The 26914-nt window shown below is 31.7% G+C and overlaps 5 protein-coding genes across 7 annotated transcripts in view; all 5 read right to left on the bottom strand.

Annotated features, from left to right (window-relative positions):
• The window catches only part of LOC125068481 (serine/threonine-protein kinase S6KL), a 59654-nt gene extending 47100 nt beyond the window's left edge, over positions 1-12554 (bottom strand). The window contains exons 1-4 of the mRNA XM_047677623.1: positions 12378-12554; positions 12044-12156; positions 10310-10538; positions 4520-4643 (exon numbers count right to left, since the gene is read on the bottom strand). Coding sequence (XP_047533579.1) covers positions 4520-4643; positions 10310-10538; positions 12044-12156; positions 12378-12467 — 556 coding nt within the window. The 5' untranslated portion in view covers positions 12468-12554. The remainder of the gene's footprint in view (positions 1-4519; positions 4644-10309; positions 10539-12043; positions 12157-12377) is intronic.
• Positions 12555-14406: 1852 nt separating this feature from the next.
• LOC125068362 lies at positions 14407-15670 on the bottom strand. The gene is made up of 3 exons (XM_047677462.1): positions 15441-15670; positions 14900-15320; positions 14407-14475 (listed from the first exon to the last, which is right to left on the bottom strand). The coding sequence occupies exons 1-3, from the start codon at positions 15668-15670 to the stop codon at positions 14407-14409; spliced, it is 720 nt and encodes a 239-aa protein (XP_047533418.1).
• An 841-nt stretch (positions 15671-16511) lies between these two features.
• On the bottom strand, positions 16512-22791 carry LOC125068463 (bifunctional coenzyme A synthase). Of its 2 annotated transcripts, none has more exons than XM_047677595.1 (10): positions 22635-22791; positions 22177-22346; positions 21919-22090; positions 21413-21589; positions 20531-20679; positions 20105-20305; positions 19777-19865; positions 19008-19173; positions 17998-18180; positions 16512-17687 (listed from the first exon to the last, which is right to left on the bottom strand). In XM_047677595.1, the coding sequence occupies exons 2-10, from the start codon at positions 22339-22341 to the stop codon at positions 17490-17492; spliced, it is 1500 nt and encodes a 499-aa protein (XP_047533551.1). In that variant the 5' UTR covers positions 22342-22346; positions 22635-22791; the 3' UTR covers positions 16512-17489. The 2 variants fall into 2 exon arrangements, with proteins under 2 accessions (XP_047533551.1, XP_047533550.1); XM_047677594.1 differs by lacking the exon at positions 22635-22791 and adding an exon at positions 22413-22576.
• A 1941-nt stretch (positions 22792-24732) lies between these two features.
• The window catches only part of LOC125068224 (G-protein coupled receptor Mth2-like), a 33037-nt gene continuing 30855 nt past the window's right edge, over positions 24733-26914 (bottom strand). The window contains exon 10 of one of the 2 annotated variants that reach the window (XM_047677292.1): positions 24733-24975. The gene's annotated coding sequence lies outside the window, so the exon portion shown is untranslated. The remainder of the gene's footprint in view (positions 24976-26914) is intronic. The other variant, XM_047677293.1, reaches the window with a different exon arrangement.
• LOC125068361 lies at positions 25327-26109 on the bottom strand. The gene has a single exon (XM_047677461.1). The coding sequence runs from the start codon at positions 26107-26109 to the stop codon at positions 25327-25329; it is 783 nt and encodes a 260-aa protein (XP_047533417.1).

Below are 26914 nucleotides of genomic sequence, written 5' to 3'. Positions count from 1 at the left end.
AAGATAAATAAATATTGTTCGGTAATATTTGGTAGATTCACATTTAAATCAACTCTATATATGTAACATGACGATTACAAAGTGCTTCTATGAGCCTTTTTGAATAAAGAATATTCTGATTTTGGGTATTAGGCTAACATAAGCACCCTTAATTATTATCACGGGCAAAGTTGCGGAGTATAAATATATATTGATATAATTATATAGTGGTTAGAACGCGTGCATCTTAACCGATGATTTCGGGTTCAAACCCAGGCAGGCACCACTGAAATTTCATGTGCTTAATTTGTGTTTATAATTCATCTCGTGCTCGGCGGTGAAGGAAAACATCGTGAGGAAACCTGCATGTGTCTAATTTCAACGAAATTCTGCCACATGTGAATTCCGCCAACCCGCATTGGAGCAGCGTGGTGGAATATGCTCCAAATCTTCTCCTCAAAGGGAGGAGGCCTTTATCCCAGCAGTGGGACATTTACGGGCTGCTAATGCTAATGCTAATTATATATGATGTATATGTAATTATATCGATGTTGTATCGGATAATGTAAAAGTGCTCTTAGGATAAATAACAATGACCTTTAAACAAACTAGATAGAGATTGAATCGTATTCATGTACCATGTGAAACATTACATGTTATTTTAGTAAACAAATGAGTAATGTCTAGTCGGGCTGATAGTGATAAAGTGATAAGCTCAGTCGAGGAAGCACCAAAACAATCGGGTCGAGACATTCATTAATTCACTTGAACAATACACGGAAATCAATATTATTTACAATTAAGAACTTCAAGAGAATACGTTATATTTACGATATTTTGGTAACTAATGTACCTTTCCATATTATTCTTTGTTTGTTATATTAAACAACACAGATTAAAAAATGTAATAAAATATATTATGATACGTAGCTTTAGCAGCTAGCTTATAAGTCAAGTGGCTGACTAGATTTCAAGAATGTTATCGTCATCAAATTAGCCACGAGAAAGCTACAACTGCAAGATGCAGTGGCTCTAATATCGCGTCACATGAAAAACTAAACCCATATATTTTACACCAACAATAGCGAAAAACCTACCACTAAGGAAATTATGGATTACAGTGTAAATATGGCGATCCATAACAGAGATGACCCGGTTATGGAAAGTTCGGAGCAGTCCGGTGTCTATAAGTTAGCAATTTTTAGTCTCGTACTTTGGAAAACATGTTAAGTCGTTAACTCTGCGCCTGAATTAATTTAGGTCGTGATGGATTTGTACTCGCTTCGAATTATGCGGATAAGGGAATAATATCGAGTGCTTTTGTGCTTGCGAACACATTTATGCACAACAATATTTATAATATCATGTCCTGCACATTTGGTTAATCTAACATATCTAATATTGACTAATATTTTAAATGCGAAAGTAACATTGTCTGTTAAAGCGTGGAGTTCATGCTTGTTGACTTCCAGGCAGGAGACATAACATACATATATAATTGTATTTAACTAACATGACTGTATTTTTAACTACTGAGTTTCTTTCCGGTTCTTCTCGGTAGAATCTACATTCCGAACCGGTGGTAGCTTTACTTTAAATAGTTTGTTAAATGACGATTCAAAAGTGCTTGTAAAAGCCAACTTGAATAAAGTATATTTTGATTTTGTCTGTGTGTTTTTTACGAACAAACCACAGAATCGAATTTGATAACATTTATCAAATAAGCTTGAACTGCAAGGAAGGACATAGGCTACTTTTTTGCCTAAGCCCTTACGAACAACCCCTTAAACTTCTCTATATATGACTCTAGTTTCCTATATACGACTTTCCTTTATAAATACTTAAAATATCTCAATATAATCATAATATACTCGGAAAACATAGATAATGTGCGTGTTTTGTTAGTTTTATTAATTAATTTTAATTATTTACACCGCGATATATAATTAGTAATAATAATACTAAATATGCAAATAACATCGGGTAAATATAAATTCGAAAACACGTACAAACCAAGTATATGAAAATAGATTAAGTTACCCCGAGTATTTGAGATAAGGAAATCACCAAACATTCGAGTGACTATCACGGCCCTACGAAGTGTACTCTGGCAATAAATACACTTCATAAACATCGATCGTTCGCGCATAATTATGCATTTAGGATGGACATTACCCATTAATACCTATCTGTTGTTTTACTCTTGGTACTTATATTAACACAACTGTTATATATTTTTTTAATTATATTTAAGTAGAGGAAATGAAAAAATTAATGTTTTAATTACTGTTCTTTTATATCAAAAGTATGATTATAATTTTTTTTTTATAATGGCGGTAGCAAATGCGCCACATGATGGTAAATGGTCACTGTCACCACTCCTACCACTGGTCACCATTTCTTACATAGTTAATGAGCCGCAGCCATAGATTCTAAGATGGTACGTCTCTTGTGCATTTACAAAAGATTCGATGTTTCACACTAGAATAAATGTTAATTAAAATTCGAGTACGAAAAATCACTTAAGATTTTATTGACTATCGTTATCACCAGTTCTGAACGTAGATTCAACGGACAGGAAACTCAGTCGAACACTTTTCCTCCAATAAAAAGGACAAAGGTATGTCCAAAAAACAGTACAATTTATGTACTTATTATGAAATTGATGGTATTCCATCAGGTGGTCTTCTTTAAGCCCTACCGTCAGTAAATAGAGCGTGATAATGATAAGACCATTCAATAAATTGACTATGCAATCAATTCCATTTTATGATGCAATTAAATAGCAAAGCTACTTCAGTGAAGATCGTATAAATTAGACGTAGATAACAATTGTAACTTTGCGAAGACGAGCGAACGCAAAACTAGAAACTTAAAAATAAAAAAAAACCCTCATTTAAAAATGCTGTTAAAAATGATTACCTAAATAATAATGACGACTTCTTCATTTAATTTCCTTATATATAACATTCTATTATACATGTATTAAGGATAAGTATTAGTGTGTAAATATTTGTATGTAAGTTTACAGCTGCACCGCCTACCCAGGTGTTTTAAAAAAAATCTCTCAGATTGAGTTGTCTGGAAGAGATGGCTAATTAGCCATAAGTCCGCCCGTTGTACAACACATAAAATAACTGTTTATACTTTTGTTTTGAGTATTATTTCTACTTTTGTTTTTTTTTGTTTAGACCTAAGATTTCAGTATTTTATTTTTGTAATGTACAATAAAGTATATTTACTAGGACTAGGTTTTTTTAATGAGGTTTTTATGGTTTAAAATGTTCTACATTACTATTACCTATAGTAGCACAGAGGTAAATGGGCCACCTGATATTTTGTTTTTTTGTTCCATTGTTGTTTGTTGTTGTTGTTTGTCCATTTGTATTTTGTTCCATACATTGTAAAATATTTCATTTGTTTTAAATTTAATAGGGAACCGATTCGACTTAAGGTAATACTATCTTTATGTACTGTGTTTTTTAAAATATGAAATATATTGTCAGAGCTTATCGATATTCATTCAAAATGACAAGCCACCAACGAGGTTAAAGCTATGATATCTCAAAATCGATAGCTATCTGACCATTCGCTTATTTAAGACCTATTCTATTACTAGAGATGATAACTTAACAGATATCATAAATCCAAAATTAGTTATTTGAACTACTGAACAAATCATGATAAAATTTTGCATACACCTTATCATGTCAAGCACATATTTTACTTTACAAACAAGCAGCAACCCTAATGCGGACGGAAATTATAAGGCTATGATCTACATTAATAAATGAGGAGACGTTATTTATAATAGCTATCTGGAAAACTACATAAAACTTGTATCAGAATATACATCGCGATTGAAGGATTTAATTGATAAGAGATGGAGACAGACATGGGGCAGGACAAGATATAATATTTAAAAGTCACAACCATAAAAAAAGCGTATTACTGTAAATCGGCTTTCAACACGTGTGGGAGACGAAGTGAGTTCTAAAAAATAGCAATGCTGATATTACGTTCTGTTCATCTTACTAAGCTGTATTTTGCGAGATCGTTATAATAACGAAACTGATTATATTATATTTTATGAGTTCAACGACATGTTAAACTCTTAAAATATATCAAATGACATTCGAATAGTAGGTGAATTATATGTACTTACGTACAGAATTACAATCATCAATCAACATTTATAATCTATTTATTTCTGTGACTCAGTGATTTACCTAATAACATCATCGTCACTAATTACTCGAGAAGTAAACATCCATACAATATAAATAGACAAATACATATTTTTTAAACCTTTTCTCCTTTGCCAACCATAATCTGATTTTTACTTTATTTATTCGATAGCTACTGATACTTTCGATACTTGAAATCCGTTTATAATTCATCAAATGTCGATAATAATTAATTATTTTTTATATTTGTTGGTAAATGACCGGATTTATGAACTTTCCTAACAACTTCATTTGTAATTACATGACTAAATAAATAAGATTAATTATTTATATAGTCATGTAAATCGTCTCACCTATATACAGTCTTTTCTTGGTTTGCCAGCGAGATACAGCTCCCGCTATGAACGAGTGGTGACCGACCGCTGCTTGAATGCGCGCCTCTTCTTTTACTTGCCTTACCGCATTTTCGCTCACGATCTAATAAACAAAACAAATATTTCACGTTAACATTTCCAATACCTGTCTCTGAATGCATACAATTACAGAATCATTAGTAGTTTTCTTCCCTATTCCTATCCTAACACAATGCAGTTCATACGTTTGGAACACGAACGTCCCATTACCCTTTCAATTTTCCGGTCGTTTTCTGGAACCATGTTGTAAAACTATATAGTTGACCCGTAACAATTGACAAAGTGAGTGAAGATGGTTTCCACCTGAACGGTTTGAGTCACGGCGACTTAAGGGACCATCTATCTGCGAGGGACATATTTAAAGAACACAATTATGTGCGCTAACATAGGAAACACAGTGTTTTTCCGCATTATCCGATGTAACAGGATATACGATACGACCGGACAACAATGAAACGGGTTTTACGATGCCCAGGAGTGTAAACATTGTTAACTTTAAGACTCCTAGCTACTAATTAGACATTCTCTACGAAAAACTGCCCCAAACTAGGGTTGCGACACAGGACTCTTGGGTCCGGAGGATTTGTGAGTCACTAAGCTAACGAAGTAGTCGCGGCAGTAAGTAGTCAAGTAACGTGCATGATAAGAATTCAATTTATAGTAAACTTTAAAAATAATGTTTATATGATAAGATCGAAAATAGTATAAAGATCTTGTGGATGTTGAAATTAAATAAATAACAGTGAACACTTCATCATGAATATTAGTTAATAATCCAAAACTTCTCTCGTAGTTTAAGCCGATGACGAATCTGCTGTACTGTAAGTTTACGTCACCTTACTTTTAATATCCTTTGTAATACGCAGTGACTTTTGATATATTTCCTAAACCTTAATAAAAAAATGAATGTTTCTTTGATCGTTCGTCTTCCATTCATCCAATTGTGATAAAACTTTTTGAATTGTTCTTCGTACACTGGCAAAGATAAAATATAAAAGTTTTATGTAGACTCTTATTCCATCCGTGCGAAGCCAAATCGGGTAGATAAAAATCTATATATAAATAAAAGTCTATCTCCTAACTTATGCATAGTTTAAGCTATTATTCACACTTGTTATTATAATAGCTTAAAACTCGAGAAAACTTTAATTTGTAATATAAATGCACTTGGTACAATAGTTTTGCTAAATTTTAATCAAACTACAAATATGTTCGTATACGTTTTTGAGACAAGACAAACGCGACGCATTATTTGTTGGTTCTTAAACAACGATCACGATTTTTTATAGGTGTGTTTTGTATGATCTTTTTTTATGTGTGGGGTGTGGTGGTCATACGCACTCTCAGAATATTACAAGACGCAGCGACTTGATAATATTCAAAATTTCAAATAATCTGACCCATTACAAAAAACACGATTATAGCTCAACTGAAAATTAAATTCTTATATATACATATACACTACGTTACTGCAATATATCCAAAGCTATTTATTATAAATCAAAAAGAAATACACAACGTCGAAATAGTAACAATAATTTAACCTTTCGTATTAAAATTTTCAAGGATCGTATTGATATGAATACATACATTCAAATAAACGGTACAAATGAATTATGATGCCTTAATCTTCAACACCATTGACCTACTGAGCTACATCTATATCAATACATATATTAAAATCACAACGGCCGGCATACAGTTGATGAAATATCACTAAATATATTTGTGAACAACTTATACGTTGGTGTGTGTGCGTTACTATTGTTTAGATATGACATCGGAAAATATTCGTCTCAAGGATTGGAATTGGAAAATATTCGTCTCACGTAACGCAATACATTCCTTTGAAGTTACAGGAATTTGTATTAATAATATTATGTCACTCGCGTGACATAATATTATTAATACTAACTAAAACAGTTTTTAATTTTAACTAATTTCATACAGTCTTAGGATATTGATATTTATTATCAAAAGTTTGTATTAAAGATATTTCAAAGACAGTTTTATCATGAAGTAGCATCAATTACTCTCGACGTTATCGACATTACTATTAGGAGTATCATACTTCATTTCAATTTGAAATCGAGTTCATACAAAATAGGTTAATCGTTATAAATTTAGTACCTTACCGACAAATACAAAAATGTAATCGATATATATTTGTTACTCAATGAATGTAATTTGTCACATAGAACACTATCTAACACTTGTAACACACCAAATTACCCCAGCCCTTTACTCTCACGTGCGGAAACTAGTAATTACTAATCATCGAAAAGAAAAAAGTTAATCCGGTAACTGAACGGATCGGGATATGTATTTATATATAATAGCTACTCTGTTATATCGCTGTAAATGCAAAAGGTTGTAAGTTTCAACTTAAAACTGTATATTGTCCTAATATTACAGTATTTTTATTTCATTTTTTAATGGTTTTAAAGTTATGTTGTTATAATTTAAAGCAAAAATAAAGGGGAGAAACATAAAATTATATAACTACTAACAAATTAATTAAAAATATACGATATATACATATATAGAGATAAGAAATAGTATAAAGATCTTGTGGTTGTTAAAATAGAAACAGTAACTTCATTCATTCTCCAGTACAATATTTTATAATCCATTACTTCGTCGTAGTTTAGTAAGCCGATGACTAATCCGATATTCTGTACGTCTACGTCATAAATTGTAAAAAAAAAAAACAGTGCTTACGCCGCTGCGAAGTACACATAATTAAGTATAAAGAATAAATATAAAACAAAGTAATAATGTAGGTATATTGATTACTGTTAAGTTTCGGCGATTTTCATTGACGAAATGTAGATTATTTTGTTTACAAGTAATTTAATAATGATATCTCGTTAAACATAGATAAGAAAAGGACTGCAATATTCCCGTCAAATTAATTTCGTTTCAAGAGCGTGTTCTCGTTTTTATTTAAAAAGTAGTATTACCGTTATGTATAATGTTTTCATAGGTATGTAAATAAAAAATTTGAATATTGAATAGATATTATAATAGACCAGACACTTACTATAAGTTGGTGAATGTCCCAATACTAATCAAAGATTATCTTTACTATTGAAGATAAAGTTTAAAAGTTATTTCACCACACTTAACCACGTGGGCCGGTTACGTGTAACTGTGGTTGAATGTTTTAAAACTGTTTCGATACATCCAGATTTTTTCACTACATTTTCGTTCAATGCCGAGCAATAGTTTAAATTATAAACACAAATTAAAATTATGAGACTCGGTACTATTGAATAGATTTAAGCCTAGATGGCCCAATGGTTAGAATGCATGCATCCTAACCGATGATTGCAGATTCAAACCTAGGCACTATTGAATTTATGTGTTTAATTTGTGTTTATTATGCATCTCGTGCGGGGCGGTGAAGGAAGGGGTGCATGTCAGTCGCCTCCTCGGGGCGTACCCTGGGCAACGGGGCCGGCTTGAGCTTGCTCGTCGGCAACGGCTAAGACTGGCGGGAGGGATGCCACGAGGCTGCTCCTGGTACGTCCCTGATCGGCGTCAGGGCGGACCATGTGAGTGGCCTCGTTAGCTAGGAGGGAGTAGGAGGGCTCGCAACTCGAGCCTCCCAGGTGTTTTACACCGGCGGTCAGCGATGGAGCCGACCATCTTATCCGCCGCAGGGCATCAGCTTCGTTGACACCTAGCCTCCAGCGGCGGACTCGGGGGAGTTCGCCACATTCCCACGTGGAGGATGAGGGGGGAAGGCGCGCACTAGGCGAGCTTTATGAATATTGAGCCGCCTTACGGCGGCTGCCGCTGGTGGGGTCGCGGTTGCATGCCCTTGGCAATCCCGTGGTATCACCACTCGGCAGCATGGTGGAAACCCGAGGATGATTTTAGTGGGTAGGACAGGGCATTAGCGTAAGCGTGCCCTGGCATGGGGAATTAGATCCCGGTAGAGTCCCACATACCCGTCCCGGTCCCCCGACCGGGCGGCATGCGTAAATGCATTTCCTCCTAGTAAAACAAAAAAAAAGGGGCGGTGAAGGAAAACATCGAGAGGAAATGCATGTGTCTAATTTCAATGAAATTCTGCTACCAAAACGCTCCTCAAAGGAAGAGCCTTAGCCCAGCAGTGGGATATTAACAGCCTTTACTTTATTACTAAGCATTAAGATCCACATTGTTTATCCATAGGCCTATCTTGGCTCATAGTTATATTTACATACAGATGTATTTCAATACATTAGTAACAAAACACTTCGATCCTATCAAGAAGAGTGGTTAAATAAAGTATTCCCACATTGCGTCCACTTTAAATAACTTTAAACAATCACATTCTTCAGTTATTATTCATAATTATACGAAACGAGAGTCCCTTTATCGTCCCTTTATCATTTAAGTACATGGTTGAATACATTGATTTAATTAGGTCGGCGAGATAAACCTGACACAGATAAAGTTAATGCACTATAAATTCAAAGGCACATGAGCAAGTAAAAATTTAAGCTATTCAAAAGAACTAGCGACCAGCCCCGGTTTCGCACGGATGTAATGTATTCTGTATAAAGATAACGAGAAGTGCACTTAACAAATATTATGTGGTGTATTTATTTTATTTTAAATAGTTTATTTACTTTTTAGTTTATCATGAGATATATGGATGGTATAGGAATGATTTTGAGTGTAAGTGTAGTGCGAGGCTTATAGATTCAAATGTGCATAATTATAACTACCCAAGAGAATTTTTTTTTACTGTAATGTTATCCGACCAGATGTTTTGTAGAGAACAATTTCGTTTCGCGTAATTTGGAATCGGTTATATCTTCAAAAGTTAAATTCAAATATGCGACGTAATCGACTGAAGTCGAATGGTATGATGTAAAACACTTGTTTATTTGAATAAAGATTAATCATTTTTTTTAGTGTAAATTGCGTCGCAACGTATAGTTTTTTTAAAAGCTGAAACGCACAGTATCATCAGGTATAAATTATAGTATATAATATTTGAGTTTAGCAATTTTATTCACTTAAGAAACCCACCTCAATTAATTTAAGTATTATTATATTATACATATATTTAAATACACAAATATTAATGTAATTTTGTTTCATACAGTTAACAGTTTACATAAATGGGTATTATTAATCAACGGCCTTCTTTTATCATTAATTTCACATTTCAAGATAGAAGATAGACATAACTCTAAACATCATATAACAACTAATATTATAAATGCAACTAAGTTCATCATCTTAACAACTTAACTGACATTACATGGAACAAATTATATGGATATTACCACAAGAATCTAAAATGTAATGGCAGTTTCCTGGCAACTGTTCAAACCAAATTATGAATTTTGAATTTAATGTTAAACATATGTACAACTGTCAATGAAGACACCACAAATGTCTATCAATGTCTTCACGAGACAGGTATTTTATGAGTCATGACTCATTCCTAATCATAAATTATACCAGAAGATTGGTAAAGATTAAGTAGACATCTTATGGTATTATAGCTAGCTTCGTAGTTTGCATTGTGAACATGCATGGGTGCAATTTATGTATATCAACACCCTACAGCACTTATGAATAATGTTGCTATGTATGAGAGATAAAAAATTTAAATTTGGAACATAAATTGAAGAGATTTTCTCTAAATACAAACAAATAAACTATATCTATACAACCTTTTTTGTCACACTTGTATATAAATAGAAAAAAAATTATCATACACACCTGTGCTTTATTCAACACTTTTAGTGCATATTCCTTGTTCTCACTGTACTTATTAACTTTATACACTTCCCCAAAAGCACCTTTGGCTATGGTTTCAACTATTTCAAAATCTCTTTGCAGGAGGTCTGTTGTTATTGGGTACTCTGGTAGGAATATTGACTCTTTGTGTGCGACTGGCCAAGCTGTTTTACTAGCTTCAAGGGGATTTTTTAACGTTGAATCATTCCATCTGAAATAAAAATAATTAATTCAGTATTTAAAATAAAGTCAGTATCTAAAATATTGATGCAAGTCATGGTATGATTTCATAAAAATAAAAAAATATAAGTTATTATATACATAATATGTATGTTGGTATGTCTGTTTGGAATTGATTTACTTCACCAGGGTTAAATTTGGCACATGGCATTTTTATCATGGAGGTGTTAATGCTATTCATTTAGGTGTAGTTCATTACTAAATGGGTCCTCAATACATCAACTTTTAAACCCTTCAATCTCCATGACAACCTCTGTTGGTGGAGAAATTATTGCTCCTTCTGGGTTTTAGCTCTAAGATTTTATAGATCGCTCATTAGGTTTTTTTTATAATATAAGACAGCCTAATGGGCTAATCAATGGTAAGTGGTCACCACTGGGTAGACTTTGGTGCTGAAATATTAAACATTCATGTTATGTCCCTTGTCTGTATTTACACTGGTTTATAAACCCTACAAACATGATCACAACAATATGAAGTATTGCTGTTTGGCGATAGAATAGACGATGAGTGTGTGGTATCTACCCAAACAAGCTTCCACAGATCCCTTCTACCAAGTGGAAACTACCATACTGCTTAGAGATGTAAGAGGCAAAGACCATTGCAAAAATAGTAACTATTTTTTTAGGAATTTTCTTAATATAAGTAATAATTATTCATTTAATATATTACAATGGAGCATGTTGCATGAGCATGTCCATGCAAGGAACTTCAAAATGAATGCTATCGTTTATTATCAAACCTTTTTTGAAATTAACTTTGAGGATGCATAAGTTTAATTAACATAAAAATGATAGTTGACAGAAAAAAAAAGTTATATGCAAATTTTAAAACTATAATAAAATGTTTTAAATTATTAAAAATATTTAAAAAAAATATTTTATATACTACGATGCGATCCATACAAGAGACACAAGTATTATAAAGTCATTTCATACTCTACTTTTAATAACTTACTTTAAAAAAATACATTTATCAATAATTTTGTATAAATAGCATATAATCTGTAAATGTATTGAGTATATATAAGTTGTCTATTACAAAATTCACAAATAGTGTCCTTGTTAGTAAGTGATGCAACCATACATATATTAACATTGATAAAGACACTTTAAAATTTTGTGGAATATTAAGTAATTTAAATATATCATCATTTTACATATATCATCTGTAAATCACATACATTCATAACATAAGTTTATTTCATAATAAAAAAAATAACATGTCATTTTGTAAATTAAATTAAAAAAAAAGACAAAGCATAAATAAAAAATAAATCAATATAAAGTCAGATTGGTAGCATAATGATGTTATAATATGATGGTACTTTTGTTTTTATTTTTGAAGCATGTGGTATTAAAATATACCAACCAAAATATTATGTTTCGAACAATATGTATAGATATAAACAGATCAGGTTGTGATGCAGGTGTGTTTTGTTTCTAAACAGTGGCTTACATAGCTAGATTCACTGACCTTCGTCTAGAAACACGAGACCAAGGCCGTGATGCGCTGTATACTGACTGGTTGCTTGTTACACTAACGAAGGAGCGCCCGCTGAGGTTACCGACGAAATGGGACAAACTAAACTGTATACAAAACAATCATCAAACACTAATAGTCTAATATTTCAATTCAGTACAAGATTATCATTGACATCTCCTAAAATATACAACTAATATCAATTTACGAAAATATAAACTGCAAGTCAACAAGAACGACAGTTATTCTGCGAGTAACAAAGCATTTGATTGTTACGTATGTTCAGCTGAGAATGACATTTGCAAGTTTTCATTTGATCGCAAATTACCTGACTTGTAAATGATTGACCGTCACGAGTAGAATGCAAGGGATGCTTTTGGTTTCTACGTTCACTGCCTTTATTTTGAGAATTTCCCATTAAATTAATGTAATGTTTCTATTTATCAATAGTTATAATCACAGTAAAATTTATAAACTACACTTCTCTGTTTAACCATCATTTACCCATAAACATATTAAGTAATATAGAGTTTTATGGCATATAGATTATAGATTAAACAAGGCAAATACAGATAAATAAATATTTTTATCATTGAGGTAACTGTCAAAAGCTAAATTATTAAATTCTTACATAATATTACATATATTAATTAGCAAAAATCATAAACAATAATTGAAATCCATATATAATTAAAAATAATTTAATTTTGTAGTAAGGAGGTAATTAAAACATAGGAATCTTAGATACTATACAAAAGCTGGTGCCTCCCATCTGTACACGTAATTGTGAATCAACTTTGTTTCTAGGGATCAATACATTTTATTTACTATGCTCTAGAAAAATGTAAAAATTTTAACTAAATAAACTTTTGTTACGATTAAAGAGGTAAAAAAGGCTTAAAAAAATATGTGTAATATTCCAACACGTACGGACCCATTTCTATTTATGGTCTTCTTTTTAGTTAGTTTGTCTGGAAGAAATGCTATGTATGTAAGCTGTGATATTTTTAGTGGTATGCAAAAATGTATAAATTCTTAAGATAATATATATTTTTATAATATACTGAAAAAGATTGAGAAGAAATATGCAAATAATTAATTTTACATTTTTTTGTGTTGTTTTAACGTATTTCTTTATTTTATAGTAATTCTTGAGATAGGGATGAGAACAAAAACTTTCCGTAAAATAAGTATCCACAAATTCAGTATAACCTTTTATTAACATAAAATTAAGTTAAAGCTACAGCATTTAGACATGAACTTATGATTAGATAAGTCAATAACTTAATAACTATTTCGATTCGATTCGTTGGCTTATTGATTAGCTTGTTCTTGTGCATTGCTTTGCCTAAAGGTATCAGCGTCGTCAGTTATGCAGACGACATATTGGTAATGTCATCAGGACAAAACTTCGAGGGCGCCAGGGCTTAAAAATGTACAGTGTAACAGTGTACACCATTGCTCACGCCATAAGCCCATTAGAAGTGGTCAAAAATGCGTTATACGTAAACGATCCCGAAGCCTTGCCAATTTGTCGTCGCCGATGATGCCGTCATCACAGTAGCTTAAGATGGAATGGAGATTACATCTATTTTTAATTAAATACCTAGCTACTGCGAGGCATACAGTAATTATACTAAATATTTATATTCAGTAAATAAAACTTAATTTATATCAAATTTTCTCGCCTAAATGATCAAATTTAATACAATACAATTTATTTAATTTTCTTCCATTTTTTTTTTTATTTATGAAGTTATTATCATATATAAAATGTGTCATAGCCAAGAAATATAATTATAATATGCTAAAAGTGTATCTGTACCACTGTAAGACAATATAAATTATTTAAATTGTTTGTGTAATTTCGTCAATTTGTTCTTTTTTACCAAACTTCATTAATCTAGTCAACTTACCAGCAAATGTAGATGAAATAAATTTGATTTTTACATACCTTGTACATTTACGTTTGGTCCAGTGAATAAAACCCATTAATAATTCCAACATAATAACCATTATACTTATTCCTATGAGAAATCCGTAGCATTCGAAAATGCCTCCAAGATCATCCATTCCTAATGGTTTAATTGTAGCTTCCTCTTTGATGTCAAAATACCTGTAGTCCATCCATTTCCTTACCAATCCTGATTCAAATAATATCAGTATATACTTGTTATAATGTTCCGTCAATGGACTATTTTTGTGAAGTATCATGTTTAAGTAATGGCTATGAATTCTAGCGTGAGAAGCTAAATGAAGAAATTGTTGGCCTTTCTTGTTTAACATATTTCTCGCTAGATAACGACCAACAGCACAATCTATTAGACAAAACCGATGGCTATTGTTTTCCATCTGATTTACACACCCAAATAAATCAGGTACAGCTTCGATTCTGGATGTAATAATTCGATATGATTCTTCCGTGTCTGGAAGCACGACATCAGGTGAGGCCATTCCTTCAATTTTGTAACCCTTTTTTATCACATCCTCAAAAGTATCGACTTCCTTCTCTCTCTTGTGAACAGAAAATAGTGAAATTATAGCTGCCTGAGTGCTAAAGTTAATGACGAAAAAACTCCAAATCGAAATTGTTAGAAAAATACGGAACGATCCTCGTTTTGGTGGATTGCATATACTAATTGACAAAACAGTTTTAAAGGTATTTATTAAATCCTTTCCTGCTTGATCTAAGCTTAATCTTCCGATCTGTTCCGTGTTATATATAAAAAATACAAGCCAAGTGCAAATAAAACATAGAAAAAACTCAATTATCGTGGATATATTTTTTTCCAGCAAGTTCACATCGAAGACAATGGTCTCGAATTGTGCACGATGAGACAATATACAAACGCCACTATCTAGAAATGGGACCGTGTAATCTATCTCCGCTAGTACTAAGTCGAATTGATATAAGGGAAATAAAATCAAGTCTGCCTTTCTTTGAGCAAATGAAAAAACTTGTAGAATATTTATTTCATAATTAAACTTTTCTTTAATTGCTTTTTTTGCTGGGGTTATATCTATTTTAAAATTAAACAGCTCTGCCATGGTGTTCCATATCATTCCATCTCTACGATGATATGTGTAAGTTCCATTTTCATGTTCATCTAACTTAAGAAATGGTAAGACTTCGACGGTATACGCATAAAAGGTGAAACCATGTAAATTTTTTCCCTTATCTTCAAACAGATTCAATTTTTGTATCCGATTCAAATTCGTAAATAGGACTTTTTCTGTTTCAAATCCAAGGCATGTTCCAAGATGAGATGCCCTTATTTTAGTATAGGAAGTCATGTTAAGACATTGTTTATCACACTTAAAAGCTTTCTTAAAGTTGTGAATGGGCTGACCAATTTTTTTAGCTGTCCAGCAACCAAATACGTTGCTGAACATGTAATTTTCTGTCATGTATGGGCTATAATATGAAATAAGCATTTCTTTTTCAGTTTCATCGTATTGAACAATGATAACGTTAACTGCTCTATAAAACCAATAAATGAAAAATATTTTTGCAATTGTTTCTTTATTATATTTTGAATGATAATATAAAATTATGTTTGCGAGTGAATGCCAGTAAGGTAGAGTTACGATTTTTTTCATAGCTTTTTCAAATTCATCCATATCTGTGCAACTCATAATAATAACATTTGATTGGTAAGGTACCACGTCTTCTATTTGATAATCATCTTTATCTATATTAGTAACAGCGAATGTAAAAGGCAATACACTTAAGCTATGAAATAAGGTATCCGGCAAATGTCCCATTATGAAAATATTATTCCATCCGTTATATTTCAAATTTTGTAATACAATTTCACCCTGGAAAAGTAAATATTATACTTGATTTAATTAAAAAATGGAATTGCGATTGGACATTTGATCATTATTATTATTTATAATTTAAAAATAGTACGCGTATTCTGTAACACACAATGACTAGGCTTTATGGCTCTAAAGATGACCTGTGGCATGAATCGTGCTCACACATAAACCTTTGGCTACGTTAAATATTATTCCATAAACAATTACTACTAGTATTAACTAATTGGGCATATTCCTAATAGTTAAATAAGCGACAAATACTTACGATAACGTTAATCTTTTGCTCCTCTATATTGTTCGAATATACAATAAATTCGGAATTAATTACGACGTATCGAATTAAAAAAAGAAATAAAATATTTTTAAATTTAATTTTCATAGTTATATCTTTAAATTTATCGAGAAATATTAGATATAATGTAGTTACGAACTAGATCGAATTGACGGCTCATATGGTCGCTGCAACGCTGGGACTTCTTTAATAGTCAGCCAGCTGTCATTATGTTGATCAATCTGTATTACCTCATGAATATGAATGTGATTTTGATTAGAAAATTCCATTACCATTGAATAAAAATGTAACATGATAGGAAATTTAGTAGATGAAACGAATTAACCACTTTTTGAAAACATTATTTATTCATATTAACATTATATAATCGTCATAGAAATGCTTGTAAAAGATTATATGTATTGCTTAATATATTATTATCAATGGCATGTTTAAGCTTACTTTTAATATATAACGAAATATAATTTAATTACTAAAAAGATACAACGAAAGGCAAATAAAAATGGGCTAGGTTAGAATAAAATAGTATATAAAAAAAATGCGGATAGTTGTCAAATTAATCTTAGATTAGGTCGTTATTGTCATTTCATTACCATGAACGTAGGTAATAGAAGAATAACAAAATATAGACAAACAAATTTATTAACGTAACATAACAAGGCTTTTTAAATAAAATCATTATGTTAAGTTTGCCTATTTCAATAAGTTATAGACTATTCCAATCGTAGGAGTGAAGATAAACAAACCTTAATTTTAAATATTCCGTTCTCTTTCCCAATAGCTGTGCTATATAATGTACTACAAACAGTTCTTAATGAATATAGTATATTAACTTAAAATACAACACTATTCCACTTAAGTACTTGTGTGTTTAATCTTAATAAAGTCCCGATAGAAACTTCGCCGTCATTCAAAACGTTATTATTCATGATTCAATTATGAATACCATAGATTATATACAAGATCTCGACCAATGATATCGCGTCTGTTCACTTCACATCCACCTTACATGATTGGAATAGGCTATACATAAATATAACAAGTATAAAACCTCTTAAAAACACCTTCAACCTTATACTTCTTAATAAAACAGACAATTGGTTTATTTTTAGAATTATAGAGGCACAATTAATTCTATCAAAAATACACCAGGGACTAAGCAAAGTGCATTGGACAATAATTATCGTAAAAAAGATTTTATAATTCACCTTCCTTTTTTATTATTTATATGTATGTCAACTGTTGATCACGCGATAAATCGAATATATATATGATCTTAATACATTTTGGCCGAAATTGACAATCGTTACGTGTCTTTGTCAACAATTATTTTCTTTTATTTAAATACAATTGTAATTGATCCCAGGCTCGGTCTATTTGTGTTTGCGTGTATTCGTAGCTCCAAAACGGACTGAAGACAACATTTGCCACATCGACTTGTTCCTTGTTCGACGGCTGCGCATCCACGCGCTGCTTCGCTTCCTCTTCCGTCAAATTGTTACGTTCCTTTAATCTCTTGATTGCCTGTTTAAATAAAAAAAAATATATGTATTACGATACATAACAGATAATTATTAAATAAACAAAAATACACATTAAAAATGTATAAAAAGTAAATATTTAAATTACAATATGTTTTGACACTCTTCCTTTTTGTGATAATAAAATATGATTTTGAATTTTAGCTTAACTGTATACACAGACTTTTTAGAGTTGACTTTAATTTTTATATGTATATTCTACAGATATTATCAGACGTCTTAAATAAAAAAAATGACAATTAAATAATACATAGTGTGGCTTAAAAACAGCAACAAATTTCGTAAAGCCTCACCTCCTTCGGTGGAATGATGACCGACCACAGCTGGTGGCAATATGTGTACCACTTGGCCCTCACCATCACCGCAGCTTCCATCACCACAACTTTGTACCCTTGTTCACCGAGCGCTTTAATCCGCCTCTGAGCCTCTTCGATAACAGCCGGCCATACCAGATGGTTGAGTCTCTCTAATTGCTCCTATCAATTTTATATTAAAATAGTGACTCACCCTTCTTCGCACGGGTGCAACGTTATATACAGAAAATGAAAAGTATGGTTAACAAGAAAATATTAAGTAGGTAAATTTATTTTATAACATTAATTTTTTCACTATAAGTTTTTGAAACGGGATATTTACCATGTTTTTTATTTTTATTTGGTGGAGCTCGATATTTCGTAAATATCCCGTTTCAAATATTTTTAGAAATAAAAGAAACCATGATAATTTAAAATCTTATATAAACTTTTTTATTGGTTTATATTATATGTCCTTCAATTCATTTTTGAGAGATAAAAATGCTTTATCTATATTATCAGTGTACCTTAGAAGATAGATAGATCTCTCGCGGACTATTCTGTGGGCTATTTTAACATCTACTATTTTCCAATGCATTGTTATGATATACCTCCTAATGTTAGGCACTGCTTCTTAGTAAAGCTAACCATGTGTGATTTCTTTTAAATCGATTACGTTTGCGAATCATTCATTTGACTGACTTGAAAGTATTATTGTATTCAAGTATGAAGTTAACTGACATAATCTCATCAACGTACTAAGGAGGTGCAGTAGTCATTACAACAAATAATAGATCGCGCGATCGAAATCACGAGCAATAACTAGTCAACTAAAAATAAATTCATTCAACGTAGTAACATTACACTAGCTGACTTACTTATTAATAAGAAAAAGTTAAAACTAACACACTGTTGATAAGAAACAAAATGTAATCTGAGAGGAACAAACAAATTCTTTATCTTTGAGTTTTTTTATCATTAACTTTTTCTCGTAATAACTTAATCTCTACCTTGTCACCGAAGACAATACTGCCAAGTTTCTTCCGGTCCACTTCCCCGCTATCAGTGATTACGTCACGGCCGAATGTCTCCGCTATTGTATGGTTTAGTGGTAGCCCTGGCTTGTACAATTCATGTGCAATAATATCGCAATTAATAACGGCTGCTCCTTTCGATCTGAAATATTTCGTTATACGGACATATTGTTTTAGGTAGTAGTAACTGCCTGTAAATATCACTCGGCTGAGATAAAACCTCCTTTCCCTGTGAGGAAAAGGCGTGGAGCTTATACGATGCTGCTAAAATGCGTGTTGGTGGATACACACATGTGGCAGAATTTAATTGAAATTAGACACGTGCAGGTTTCCTCACGATGTTTTCCTTCACCCCCGAGCTTGAAATGAATTACAAACAAAAATTAAGCAAATGAAACTACAGTAATGCCTGAGTCTGAACCCGCTGTCATGGGTTAAGAAGGAAGCGTTATAACCGCTAAGCCATCTCCGTTCTCAATTTTATGCTAATAGTTGAATAGATCATTCACCCAATCTTTTGGGTTATCTGAGGTTATTTCATACAGACTACAACCCTAAACACAAGCATCTGAGCATTGGGGACATTCAGATTTCTGCTTAGTCATCTACCTTAGTTATTTAAATATAAAATACTGCGTGTTAATTTTAAAAGCGTTTTTAACGTAGCGCAAATGATAGATACAATATCATTTATACATAAGTATGATTACTTTTGTCTGTTTAATTAATAAGTATTTAAACTTACTTTAACTTTTCTGTGATGTTACTCTTCCCGCTGGCAATGCCGCCAGCTAAACCGATAACATATGGCCAGTCTGGTATATTTGGATTAGGCTGAAAAATATATTAGTTTTAGCGTCATAGGATTAAGGATATCATTTTAATTTTATGTTATTGTTTTCTGACAAAAAAAGTCTTAGCATTAATTTCATGTATGCTAATCGCCTTTTGAGTCTTTTGAATTCCAATTTGATTGCTTTTAATTCGTTATTCTTTTTTTTAAAAAAAGCTTTGTCATGACATTTTTGTCATAACATTGATTTTTAAATTTTACCTTATAATAATAATAATACCTTAGGTTCCCTTAGCACAGTCCCCAGTAATCGCATACGTTGGTTACTGGAACTGACTTTTGTTTCCTCCTCTGTTGACTGTTTGTTCGTATCCTCAGCCAGTTCTATTGTATATATATCTAGTTCATTGAGACCATTCTCTTTTCTCTTCTCATTAATTTTTACAGCTCCGCGAATCGTTTCTTCACTAACTACTATCAGCTGAAACATAGTAATTAATATGGCTTTAAAGTAAATAACATTCGAAGCTATTTTTTACGAAATTTTAATTAGGTATATCTTTTTTTTTTCGTTTATAATTTTTTATAAGAAACATATTTACTACATAGTTGTACTATATTTTATTCTTATAAGGCCACAGGATCATAGGGAAATTTAATTTTTATAAAAATATATTATATGTTTCAGCATTATTGTTACACAAACCTGCAGTCTAGCATCATGCTTAGTGGGTCCATATAGATCTTGTATAGGCAACACATTATATTCAAGTTCAGGGTTTACATCAGTCAGGAAGTCAAGAACGGCTTTTATTCTTTGCTCAACTGGTTCTATCAACTCCCACAATATTTTTGCTGTAAAATAATAAAAAATCATGAAGTATATATTTTTTTACAGATTGAGACAATTTGATAGACCTCTAATGTCACATAATTAATAACTATTGACGCACACATGACTACTTAACTCATATAGTATTAGTAATAATAGTATTTATATCAATCCAGAGTGGACATTCATTAGGTTCTGTCACCAAATTTTCCCACTGCTGGGCTAAAGGCCCCCTCTCCCTTTGAGGAGAAGGTTTGGAGCATATTCCACCATGCTGCTCCAATGCGGGTTGGCGGAATAAGCATGTGGCAGAATTTCGTTGAAATTAGACACATGCAGGTTTCCTCACGATGTTTTCCTTCACCGTCGAGCAAGAGATGAATTATAAACACAAATTAAGCACATAAAAATTCAGTGGTGCCTGCCTGGGTTTGAACCCGAAATCATCGGTTAAGATGCACGCGTTATAACCACTGGGCCATCTCGGCTCTGTTTCATCAATCATTAAACCATTATATTGGTATATATAAAGATTGATGATCAGTGAGCCAGTGTAATTATATTCATAATAGGACAACATCTCGGATTAGAGGCTGGTTTGATTTTATAAGGTATAGTTCTTAAAGACCCAATATCTATTAGCGGCAATAGACACTATAGTGTTCCATTTGCATACATGTATTTAAAAATAATAATAATTGTTACTTTCAAAGCTAAAATAAATAGGTCTATAATTTGTTTTAAGGTTTTCCTTACACTGAATCATATTTACATCAGTTACCCCCACTGTGACATGCTTGGTAGCTCTAAGTGCAGCTTGTGACAGGAGAATCTTGTGACCATTGTGTAATTTGTCAAATGTACCACCAAGTGCAACATACTCATATGTTTTTACTTCTTCATTTGTCAAAGATGCCATTGTAGGAGATTCGTCTATTCACAGCAAAAATAAAGATATTATTATAGCAAACTAGCTAAGTTTTTGGAATTCATTGTTAATTAAAATATTGTTGATAAATATTTCTTCAATTTGAATAAAATGATTGCATACTTTTAGATAGTATACTAAAAAAATAACATATTAAAATTAAAATCCTGGTGTGGTAGAAAAATATGTTTTAAGAAGTTAAAAAAGAAATGTGCATTACCTAGATGCACTGACATAGCAAATCCAGCCCCGTATTTTATATTTAACAAGCATGTTTGCATGCAAAAATATAACGTAGTTTTTAACATTATTACATGAAAAAATTTTACTTCACCTAAACTTTGCAACATCACTTCAGTTTGAATATTATCAAGACAATTTCTAAGTTTATCACTTTCTTTGGATAATTCTTTATCATACATTATTAATTGAATAGGATAATTCGTTTTTATTTTTGTTTGTGCGTCCCTCGGCTTAAGCATTAATCTGACATCATAAATCCAACACTAAAATAGAAATATAACTTATTTATCTGTGCAACTTAAAACTCATTAATAAAGTGATAATCATTTAGTTATAAAAATAAACTTACTTTGGAATATATATTAACAATCTGTTTATTTATAATTGATAGGGTACTCTCGGGGCCGCCATCAAATTTTATATATAAAACATTCTTAACAAGTTTAGACACTTTTGAACACAGCTTATGGGCTTTGGCAGCATTCGAAACAAATAGAATTCCATTGTTAGCCATTGAAACTGGAAAGGTGTTCAAATTAAATTATACAAATTAAATCTTAAGTTATCAATAATGATGAAACCTACCTGATTTACTGTTAGATAAAATTAAATATGCAATAACGACTGAAACTAAAGCTACAGAGACAGACACACAGTATGTTAGATTATACATGACACAAGATATATAGGGTTTTAGTAGTTATGAAAATGTAGAATATATTTTATAATATTTATTCATTTTTCCACAACCTACGTTGAATGTGTTATAATAAACTGATGAATGAAAGTCATTGTTTTTATTATTACCTATAAACACCACAATTTCGAAAAAATAAATACACAATCTGATTTTTTAAAACAACTCAAAATTATAACTTTTATACCTATTTTTTGTACTATCAGTAACGTATTATCATTGTTAGGTCTAAAGTCTACCGCGTTAAAATTATTTTCGGTAATGTATTTGTCAATATTGTCAATGTCATTGTCAGGCGTCAGCTGAGTATGAAACTTATTCTCAATGTTTATGACACAAATTTGTCAAAATAAAAGTGTCGCGGTAAGGAGAAGCATATTTGTGTATAAAAGTGTTCCTTAAAACGACAAAATATGCCGAAGTAATTTTCAATGGTCACAAACTAGTAACAAGACATAATACTGTTTTTCTTACAAAGATTTTATCCAAAAGGAAAGCATAATTCAAAAGTGTTAAAATTTTAAGAATTATTTTTTTATTAGTCGTCATCACATATTAGGTACGTTATAACACATATTATAACATTTTACTGTGATAAAATACTAAATAGTTATGTGAGCAAGGTTTTTCTAACGGTATCTATATTATGAGTTAGTAAAAAATATTTTGAGTTAGTTTTCTTAATAGTCGAAGGGTATGATTGTAAGTTAGTGATTATATTTCAAGACTCAATTCCGCTACGGCATCACCCGCGTGGTCAGGCACATTTTCTGTGTGACAACGTGTATTCAAAATGTAATGATGATTGGTTAAGTAATTAATACGTAAAAGCGTACCAAACAATCAATCTCACTTTCAAAATTATAAAATGAGTTACGATTTGTTATATTAAGGTAGCTAATTACTTGTAGAAAAGTTTTATTTTATTTAGTTGCCTACTGTAACCGCCCACCCAAAACCAAAGTAACGTTAATTTTAAATCTGTATAAATTTTGTGCATGAAATTAAAAGCGGGAAGCTGATTTGATGATTTAGTAGGAATTTGTAACGCAAACCTTTCAGTTTTATGTAAGGAATGTAAGCGCCAGTTCTGCATTGTAAATAGGAACATAAGGTATGTTATCAATGTATTATTTAGTTAGTAAAGGATTTTTGAAGTTGTAACTATTTACATGTACACTTGTCCAATTTGGATACAGAAGAATATTTCTTGCTGGCTAATAAAAGCATAATTGAAAGCAAAACCATTTATTTTTCAAACATTTAAAACTTATTTATTAACAATGATGATTCATTAAAACTAAATTTACGATCTAACATATATTAGAAAATATCTATTACAAACATATACTTTGGGTAAACAATTTGACTAACAATATTTTTGATGGTATAATATGGAACGTTTAAGTCTGTGTATAAGCTACAATAAGCCCGTTAATGAATCACTGAATTTTTAAGCGGTACAAATATTTTGCTCCAAACCTTCTCCTCAAAGGAGAGGAGGCCTTTATCCCAGCAGTGGGACATTTACGGGCTGCTTATGTTTATTTTTATATATGTTTATACAAATATTTTTAACTTTTATATATGTAATTATATAGAATCTATAACAAAAACATGAACACTGAAAATTGTCATATTATACTTTTCATAATATTTATTATAAAACTGCTTTGTAAGTCTCGTTTAGTTCATTATAAGCCAGCAGTTCCATCGCCCATAGATTGAAGATTGAAGGGTCAGAGCAATAAAAAGTATACCTATTGTGTGTTTTTTAAGAAAATATCCCTGTAGCAGTTGGGGGATATAGAGCTACCAGTGTTGACTATGCGAGGACTTCGATGCACACTGTAATATTATATGCACAGAAGGATAGTCTTTGAGATTATTTTTGCTATTTATTTCATTCGAAATTCATATTCAGTTACACAAAAATAGTGGTACAATTTTCAGTTAAAAAAAATGGGCGTATAACGACCACACTGATTGTGATTTTTATGTTAATTACTTACCTATAACTAAACGAAACGCGTAAAAAAATAAAAATGTAATTCATTTTAAAAGGTCAAATACGATTCGTTGGGATAAATAAGTATTATGTGATTTATGTATTTAACATCACGACATATAAAAAAGAAAAAAAAAAATAAAAAAAAGATTTATCTTGTGTTTTTTTTTATTATTTGAGAATTATAATATTCAATACTAAAATCACATATAACTACGTCTAGTATAAGTAATTATGTATTTTATTACTATAATTAAAATATAAATAAAACTTATAAGTCGTCTTGATTTCTTTGTTCATTGATTGTACTTAAAAATATTTATAATAAACTTATTTCTAAATCGTTTTGTAAAACTGACTAGCAGTGTTCTGTATCTGAGGTATGGTTAAATCCTTTTCATTCGGAAGTTTTCACTGAGTTTTTACTAAGTGATAAATGGCGTCTGAAACAAAGGTATTTGTTAAAATTACAAATAAAGTACTAGCAGGTGTTAAATGGACCTAAACTGGTCAAAATGATTGTCTATTTTTAATAAATCATTCATTAAAAATGTTATATAATTATGTATACTACCCGGCACGAAACTTGACCTAACATGGCGTCCTCTGCGCAGGTACAGTCCTTGCGAAAATCACGTACTATCTAAAAAGCTTAAAATAAATATTTAATATATTAAAGGGTAGGTACGTAATAAAACACAACGGGTTAATTATTGTATATTTAGTAATTATTGTATCAATAAATAAATAAAAAGAAATAAAAATAAAATTTAGAAATATTATTAGAAAATAAATTAATCACTATCACTCAACGGTGTGAAACCCTCAAAATCAGCAAATGAAGTCGAAGTTCTTGGATTGGTACTGGGGTTGGTACTGGTGCTCGGACCGGGTTCGTCATCATCAAAGACTTCCCAATCGCTACTACTGCTGCTATCTGAATCTCCCACTTGAATAACAAGTTGGTCTGTCAACTGGTCCACTACATGGTCGCTTTTGCAATAGTCGTCTTCAATAGACCTTACTTTTGAACATAACTTTTGCCATTCACTTGATCCCATAGCATCTACCTTCTGTTTCACCAGTTCCATAACGCGTGTGACGTTCCACGCTACATTTTTGCTGCTAACGTAACCTTTGATTGCGGCCCACGCCATTTCAATGGGGTTCAGATCCGGATGATAGGGCGGCAAGCGAAGGACACTATGATTGTGTTGTGCTAATAATCTATCGATATTATAATTTTTTAAATTTTCTTTGTTCGTTTTTATTAGTTCGTACAACTGTGGCTTGTACATTGTTGGATCAAACGAAATTCCTTTTTCAGTCAGCCAGGCTTGCATGTCGCATTTCTTGGAGTTTGAATTTGGGGCCAAATTATATTGTGTATTATGGTAGGATGCATTGTCTACTACCACGACGGATCTCGGTGGTAGGTTTGGTATTAATTGTGAAGTTAACCATTTGGAATAATTTTCATAATTCATGTCGTCGTGATAGTCGCCCGTTTTGGCTCCGGATTTAAACATTAATAAACCATTTGGTATAAAACCGGCTTCAGACCCTGCATGTACCATAACTACCCGTTGACCTTTGGATATCGTTTTTTTTAAACCTTTTTTTGAACCGTCCGTCCACGCCTTGGAACTTGTGTGCGAAGCGTGGACATATGATTCGTCAGTATAAATTATGGGCCTTCCTTCATGTCTGTACTTTTGTATTGCTTCTAAATATTTGATTCGCTGTAATCTTATACTGGTTTTCTCAATAAGAACTTTTCTATTATTTTCTGTTGCTTTCCATTTAAAGCCTAGATCCTTTAAGATGCGTCGAAGACTCCGTTCAGATCCTTGATAATTTATATCCGATCGCAGTTTTGTCAGAAGTTTCGTAACTGTTGGGATTTCATTATTTGTTAAATGAAAATTATGAATGCATCTTTTGATAACTCCTTGATCGAAATTGTCTATACCAGTTACAGGTTTCGATCTAACATGTTTTTTTCCAGGCGTCCGGAATACTGTGAGAAATTCTGACTGCTCAGCTTCTTTTACGATTCTCCGAACAGTGCATAGAGAGGTTTTTGTTGCTTCAGCTGTTCTCTCTTTAATTTGAGTATCACTTCTGCCATTAGCTTCGTTTTTTAAAAAACAGTAAACATCGTAAATCATTTTCCGAGCTTGTCTTTTTAGAACTATATTATTTTTTCTTGGCATTTTAGTATACTTCGTTAAAATCTTACTATAATAACAAAAGAAACAACCCACAAAATCAACAATACAAAAACAAAGTTAATAATCAAACACAATTTTACACAATAAAACCGTTATATAATAATAACTTATGTTAATGAGCGTACACTAAGACAACACAGGAACATGC

This window comes from Vanessa atalanta, chromosome 13 (assembly GCF_905147765.1).
Source record: "Vanessa atalanta chromosome 13, ilVanAtal1.2, whole genome shotgun sequence".
In the NCBI taxonomy this organism is placed as follows: Eukaryota; Metazoa; Arthropoda; class Insecta; order Lepidoptera; family Nymphalidae; genus Vanessa; species Vanessa atalanta.
The sequence above is the reverse complement of the archived record's forward strand: the minus strand, read 5'-3'. Positions and strand labels throughout refer to the sequence as shown.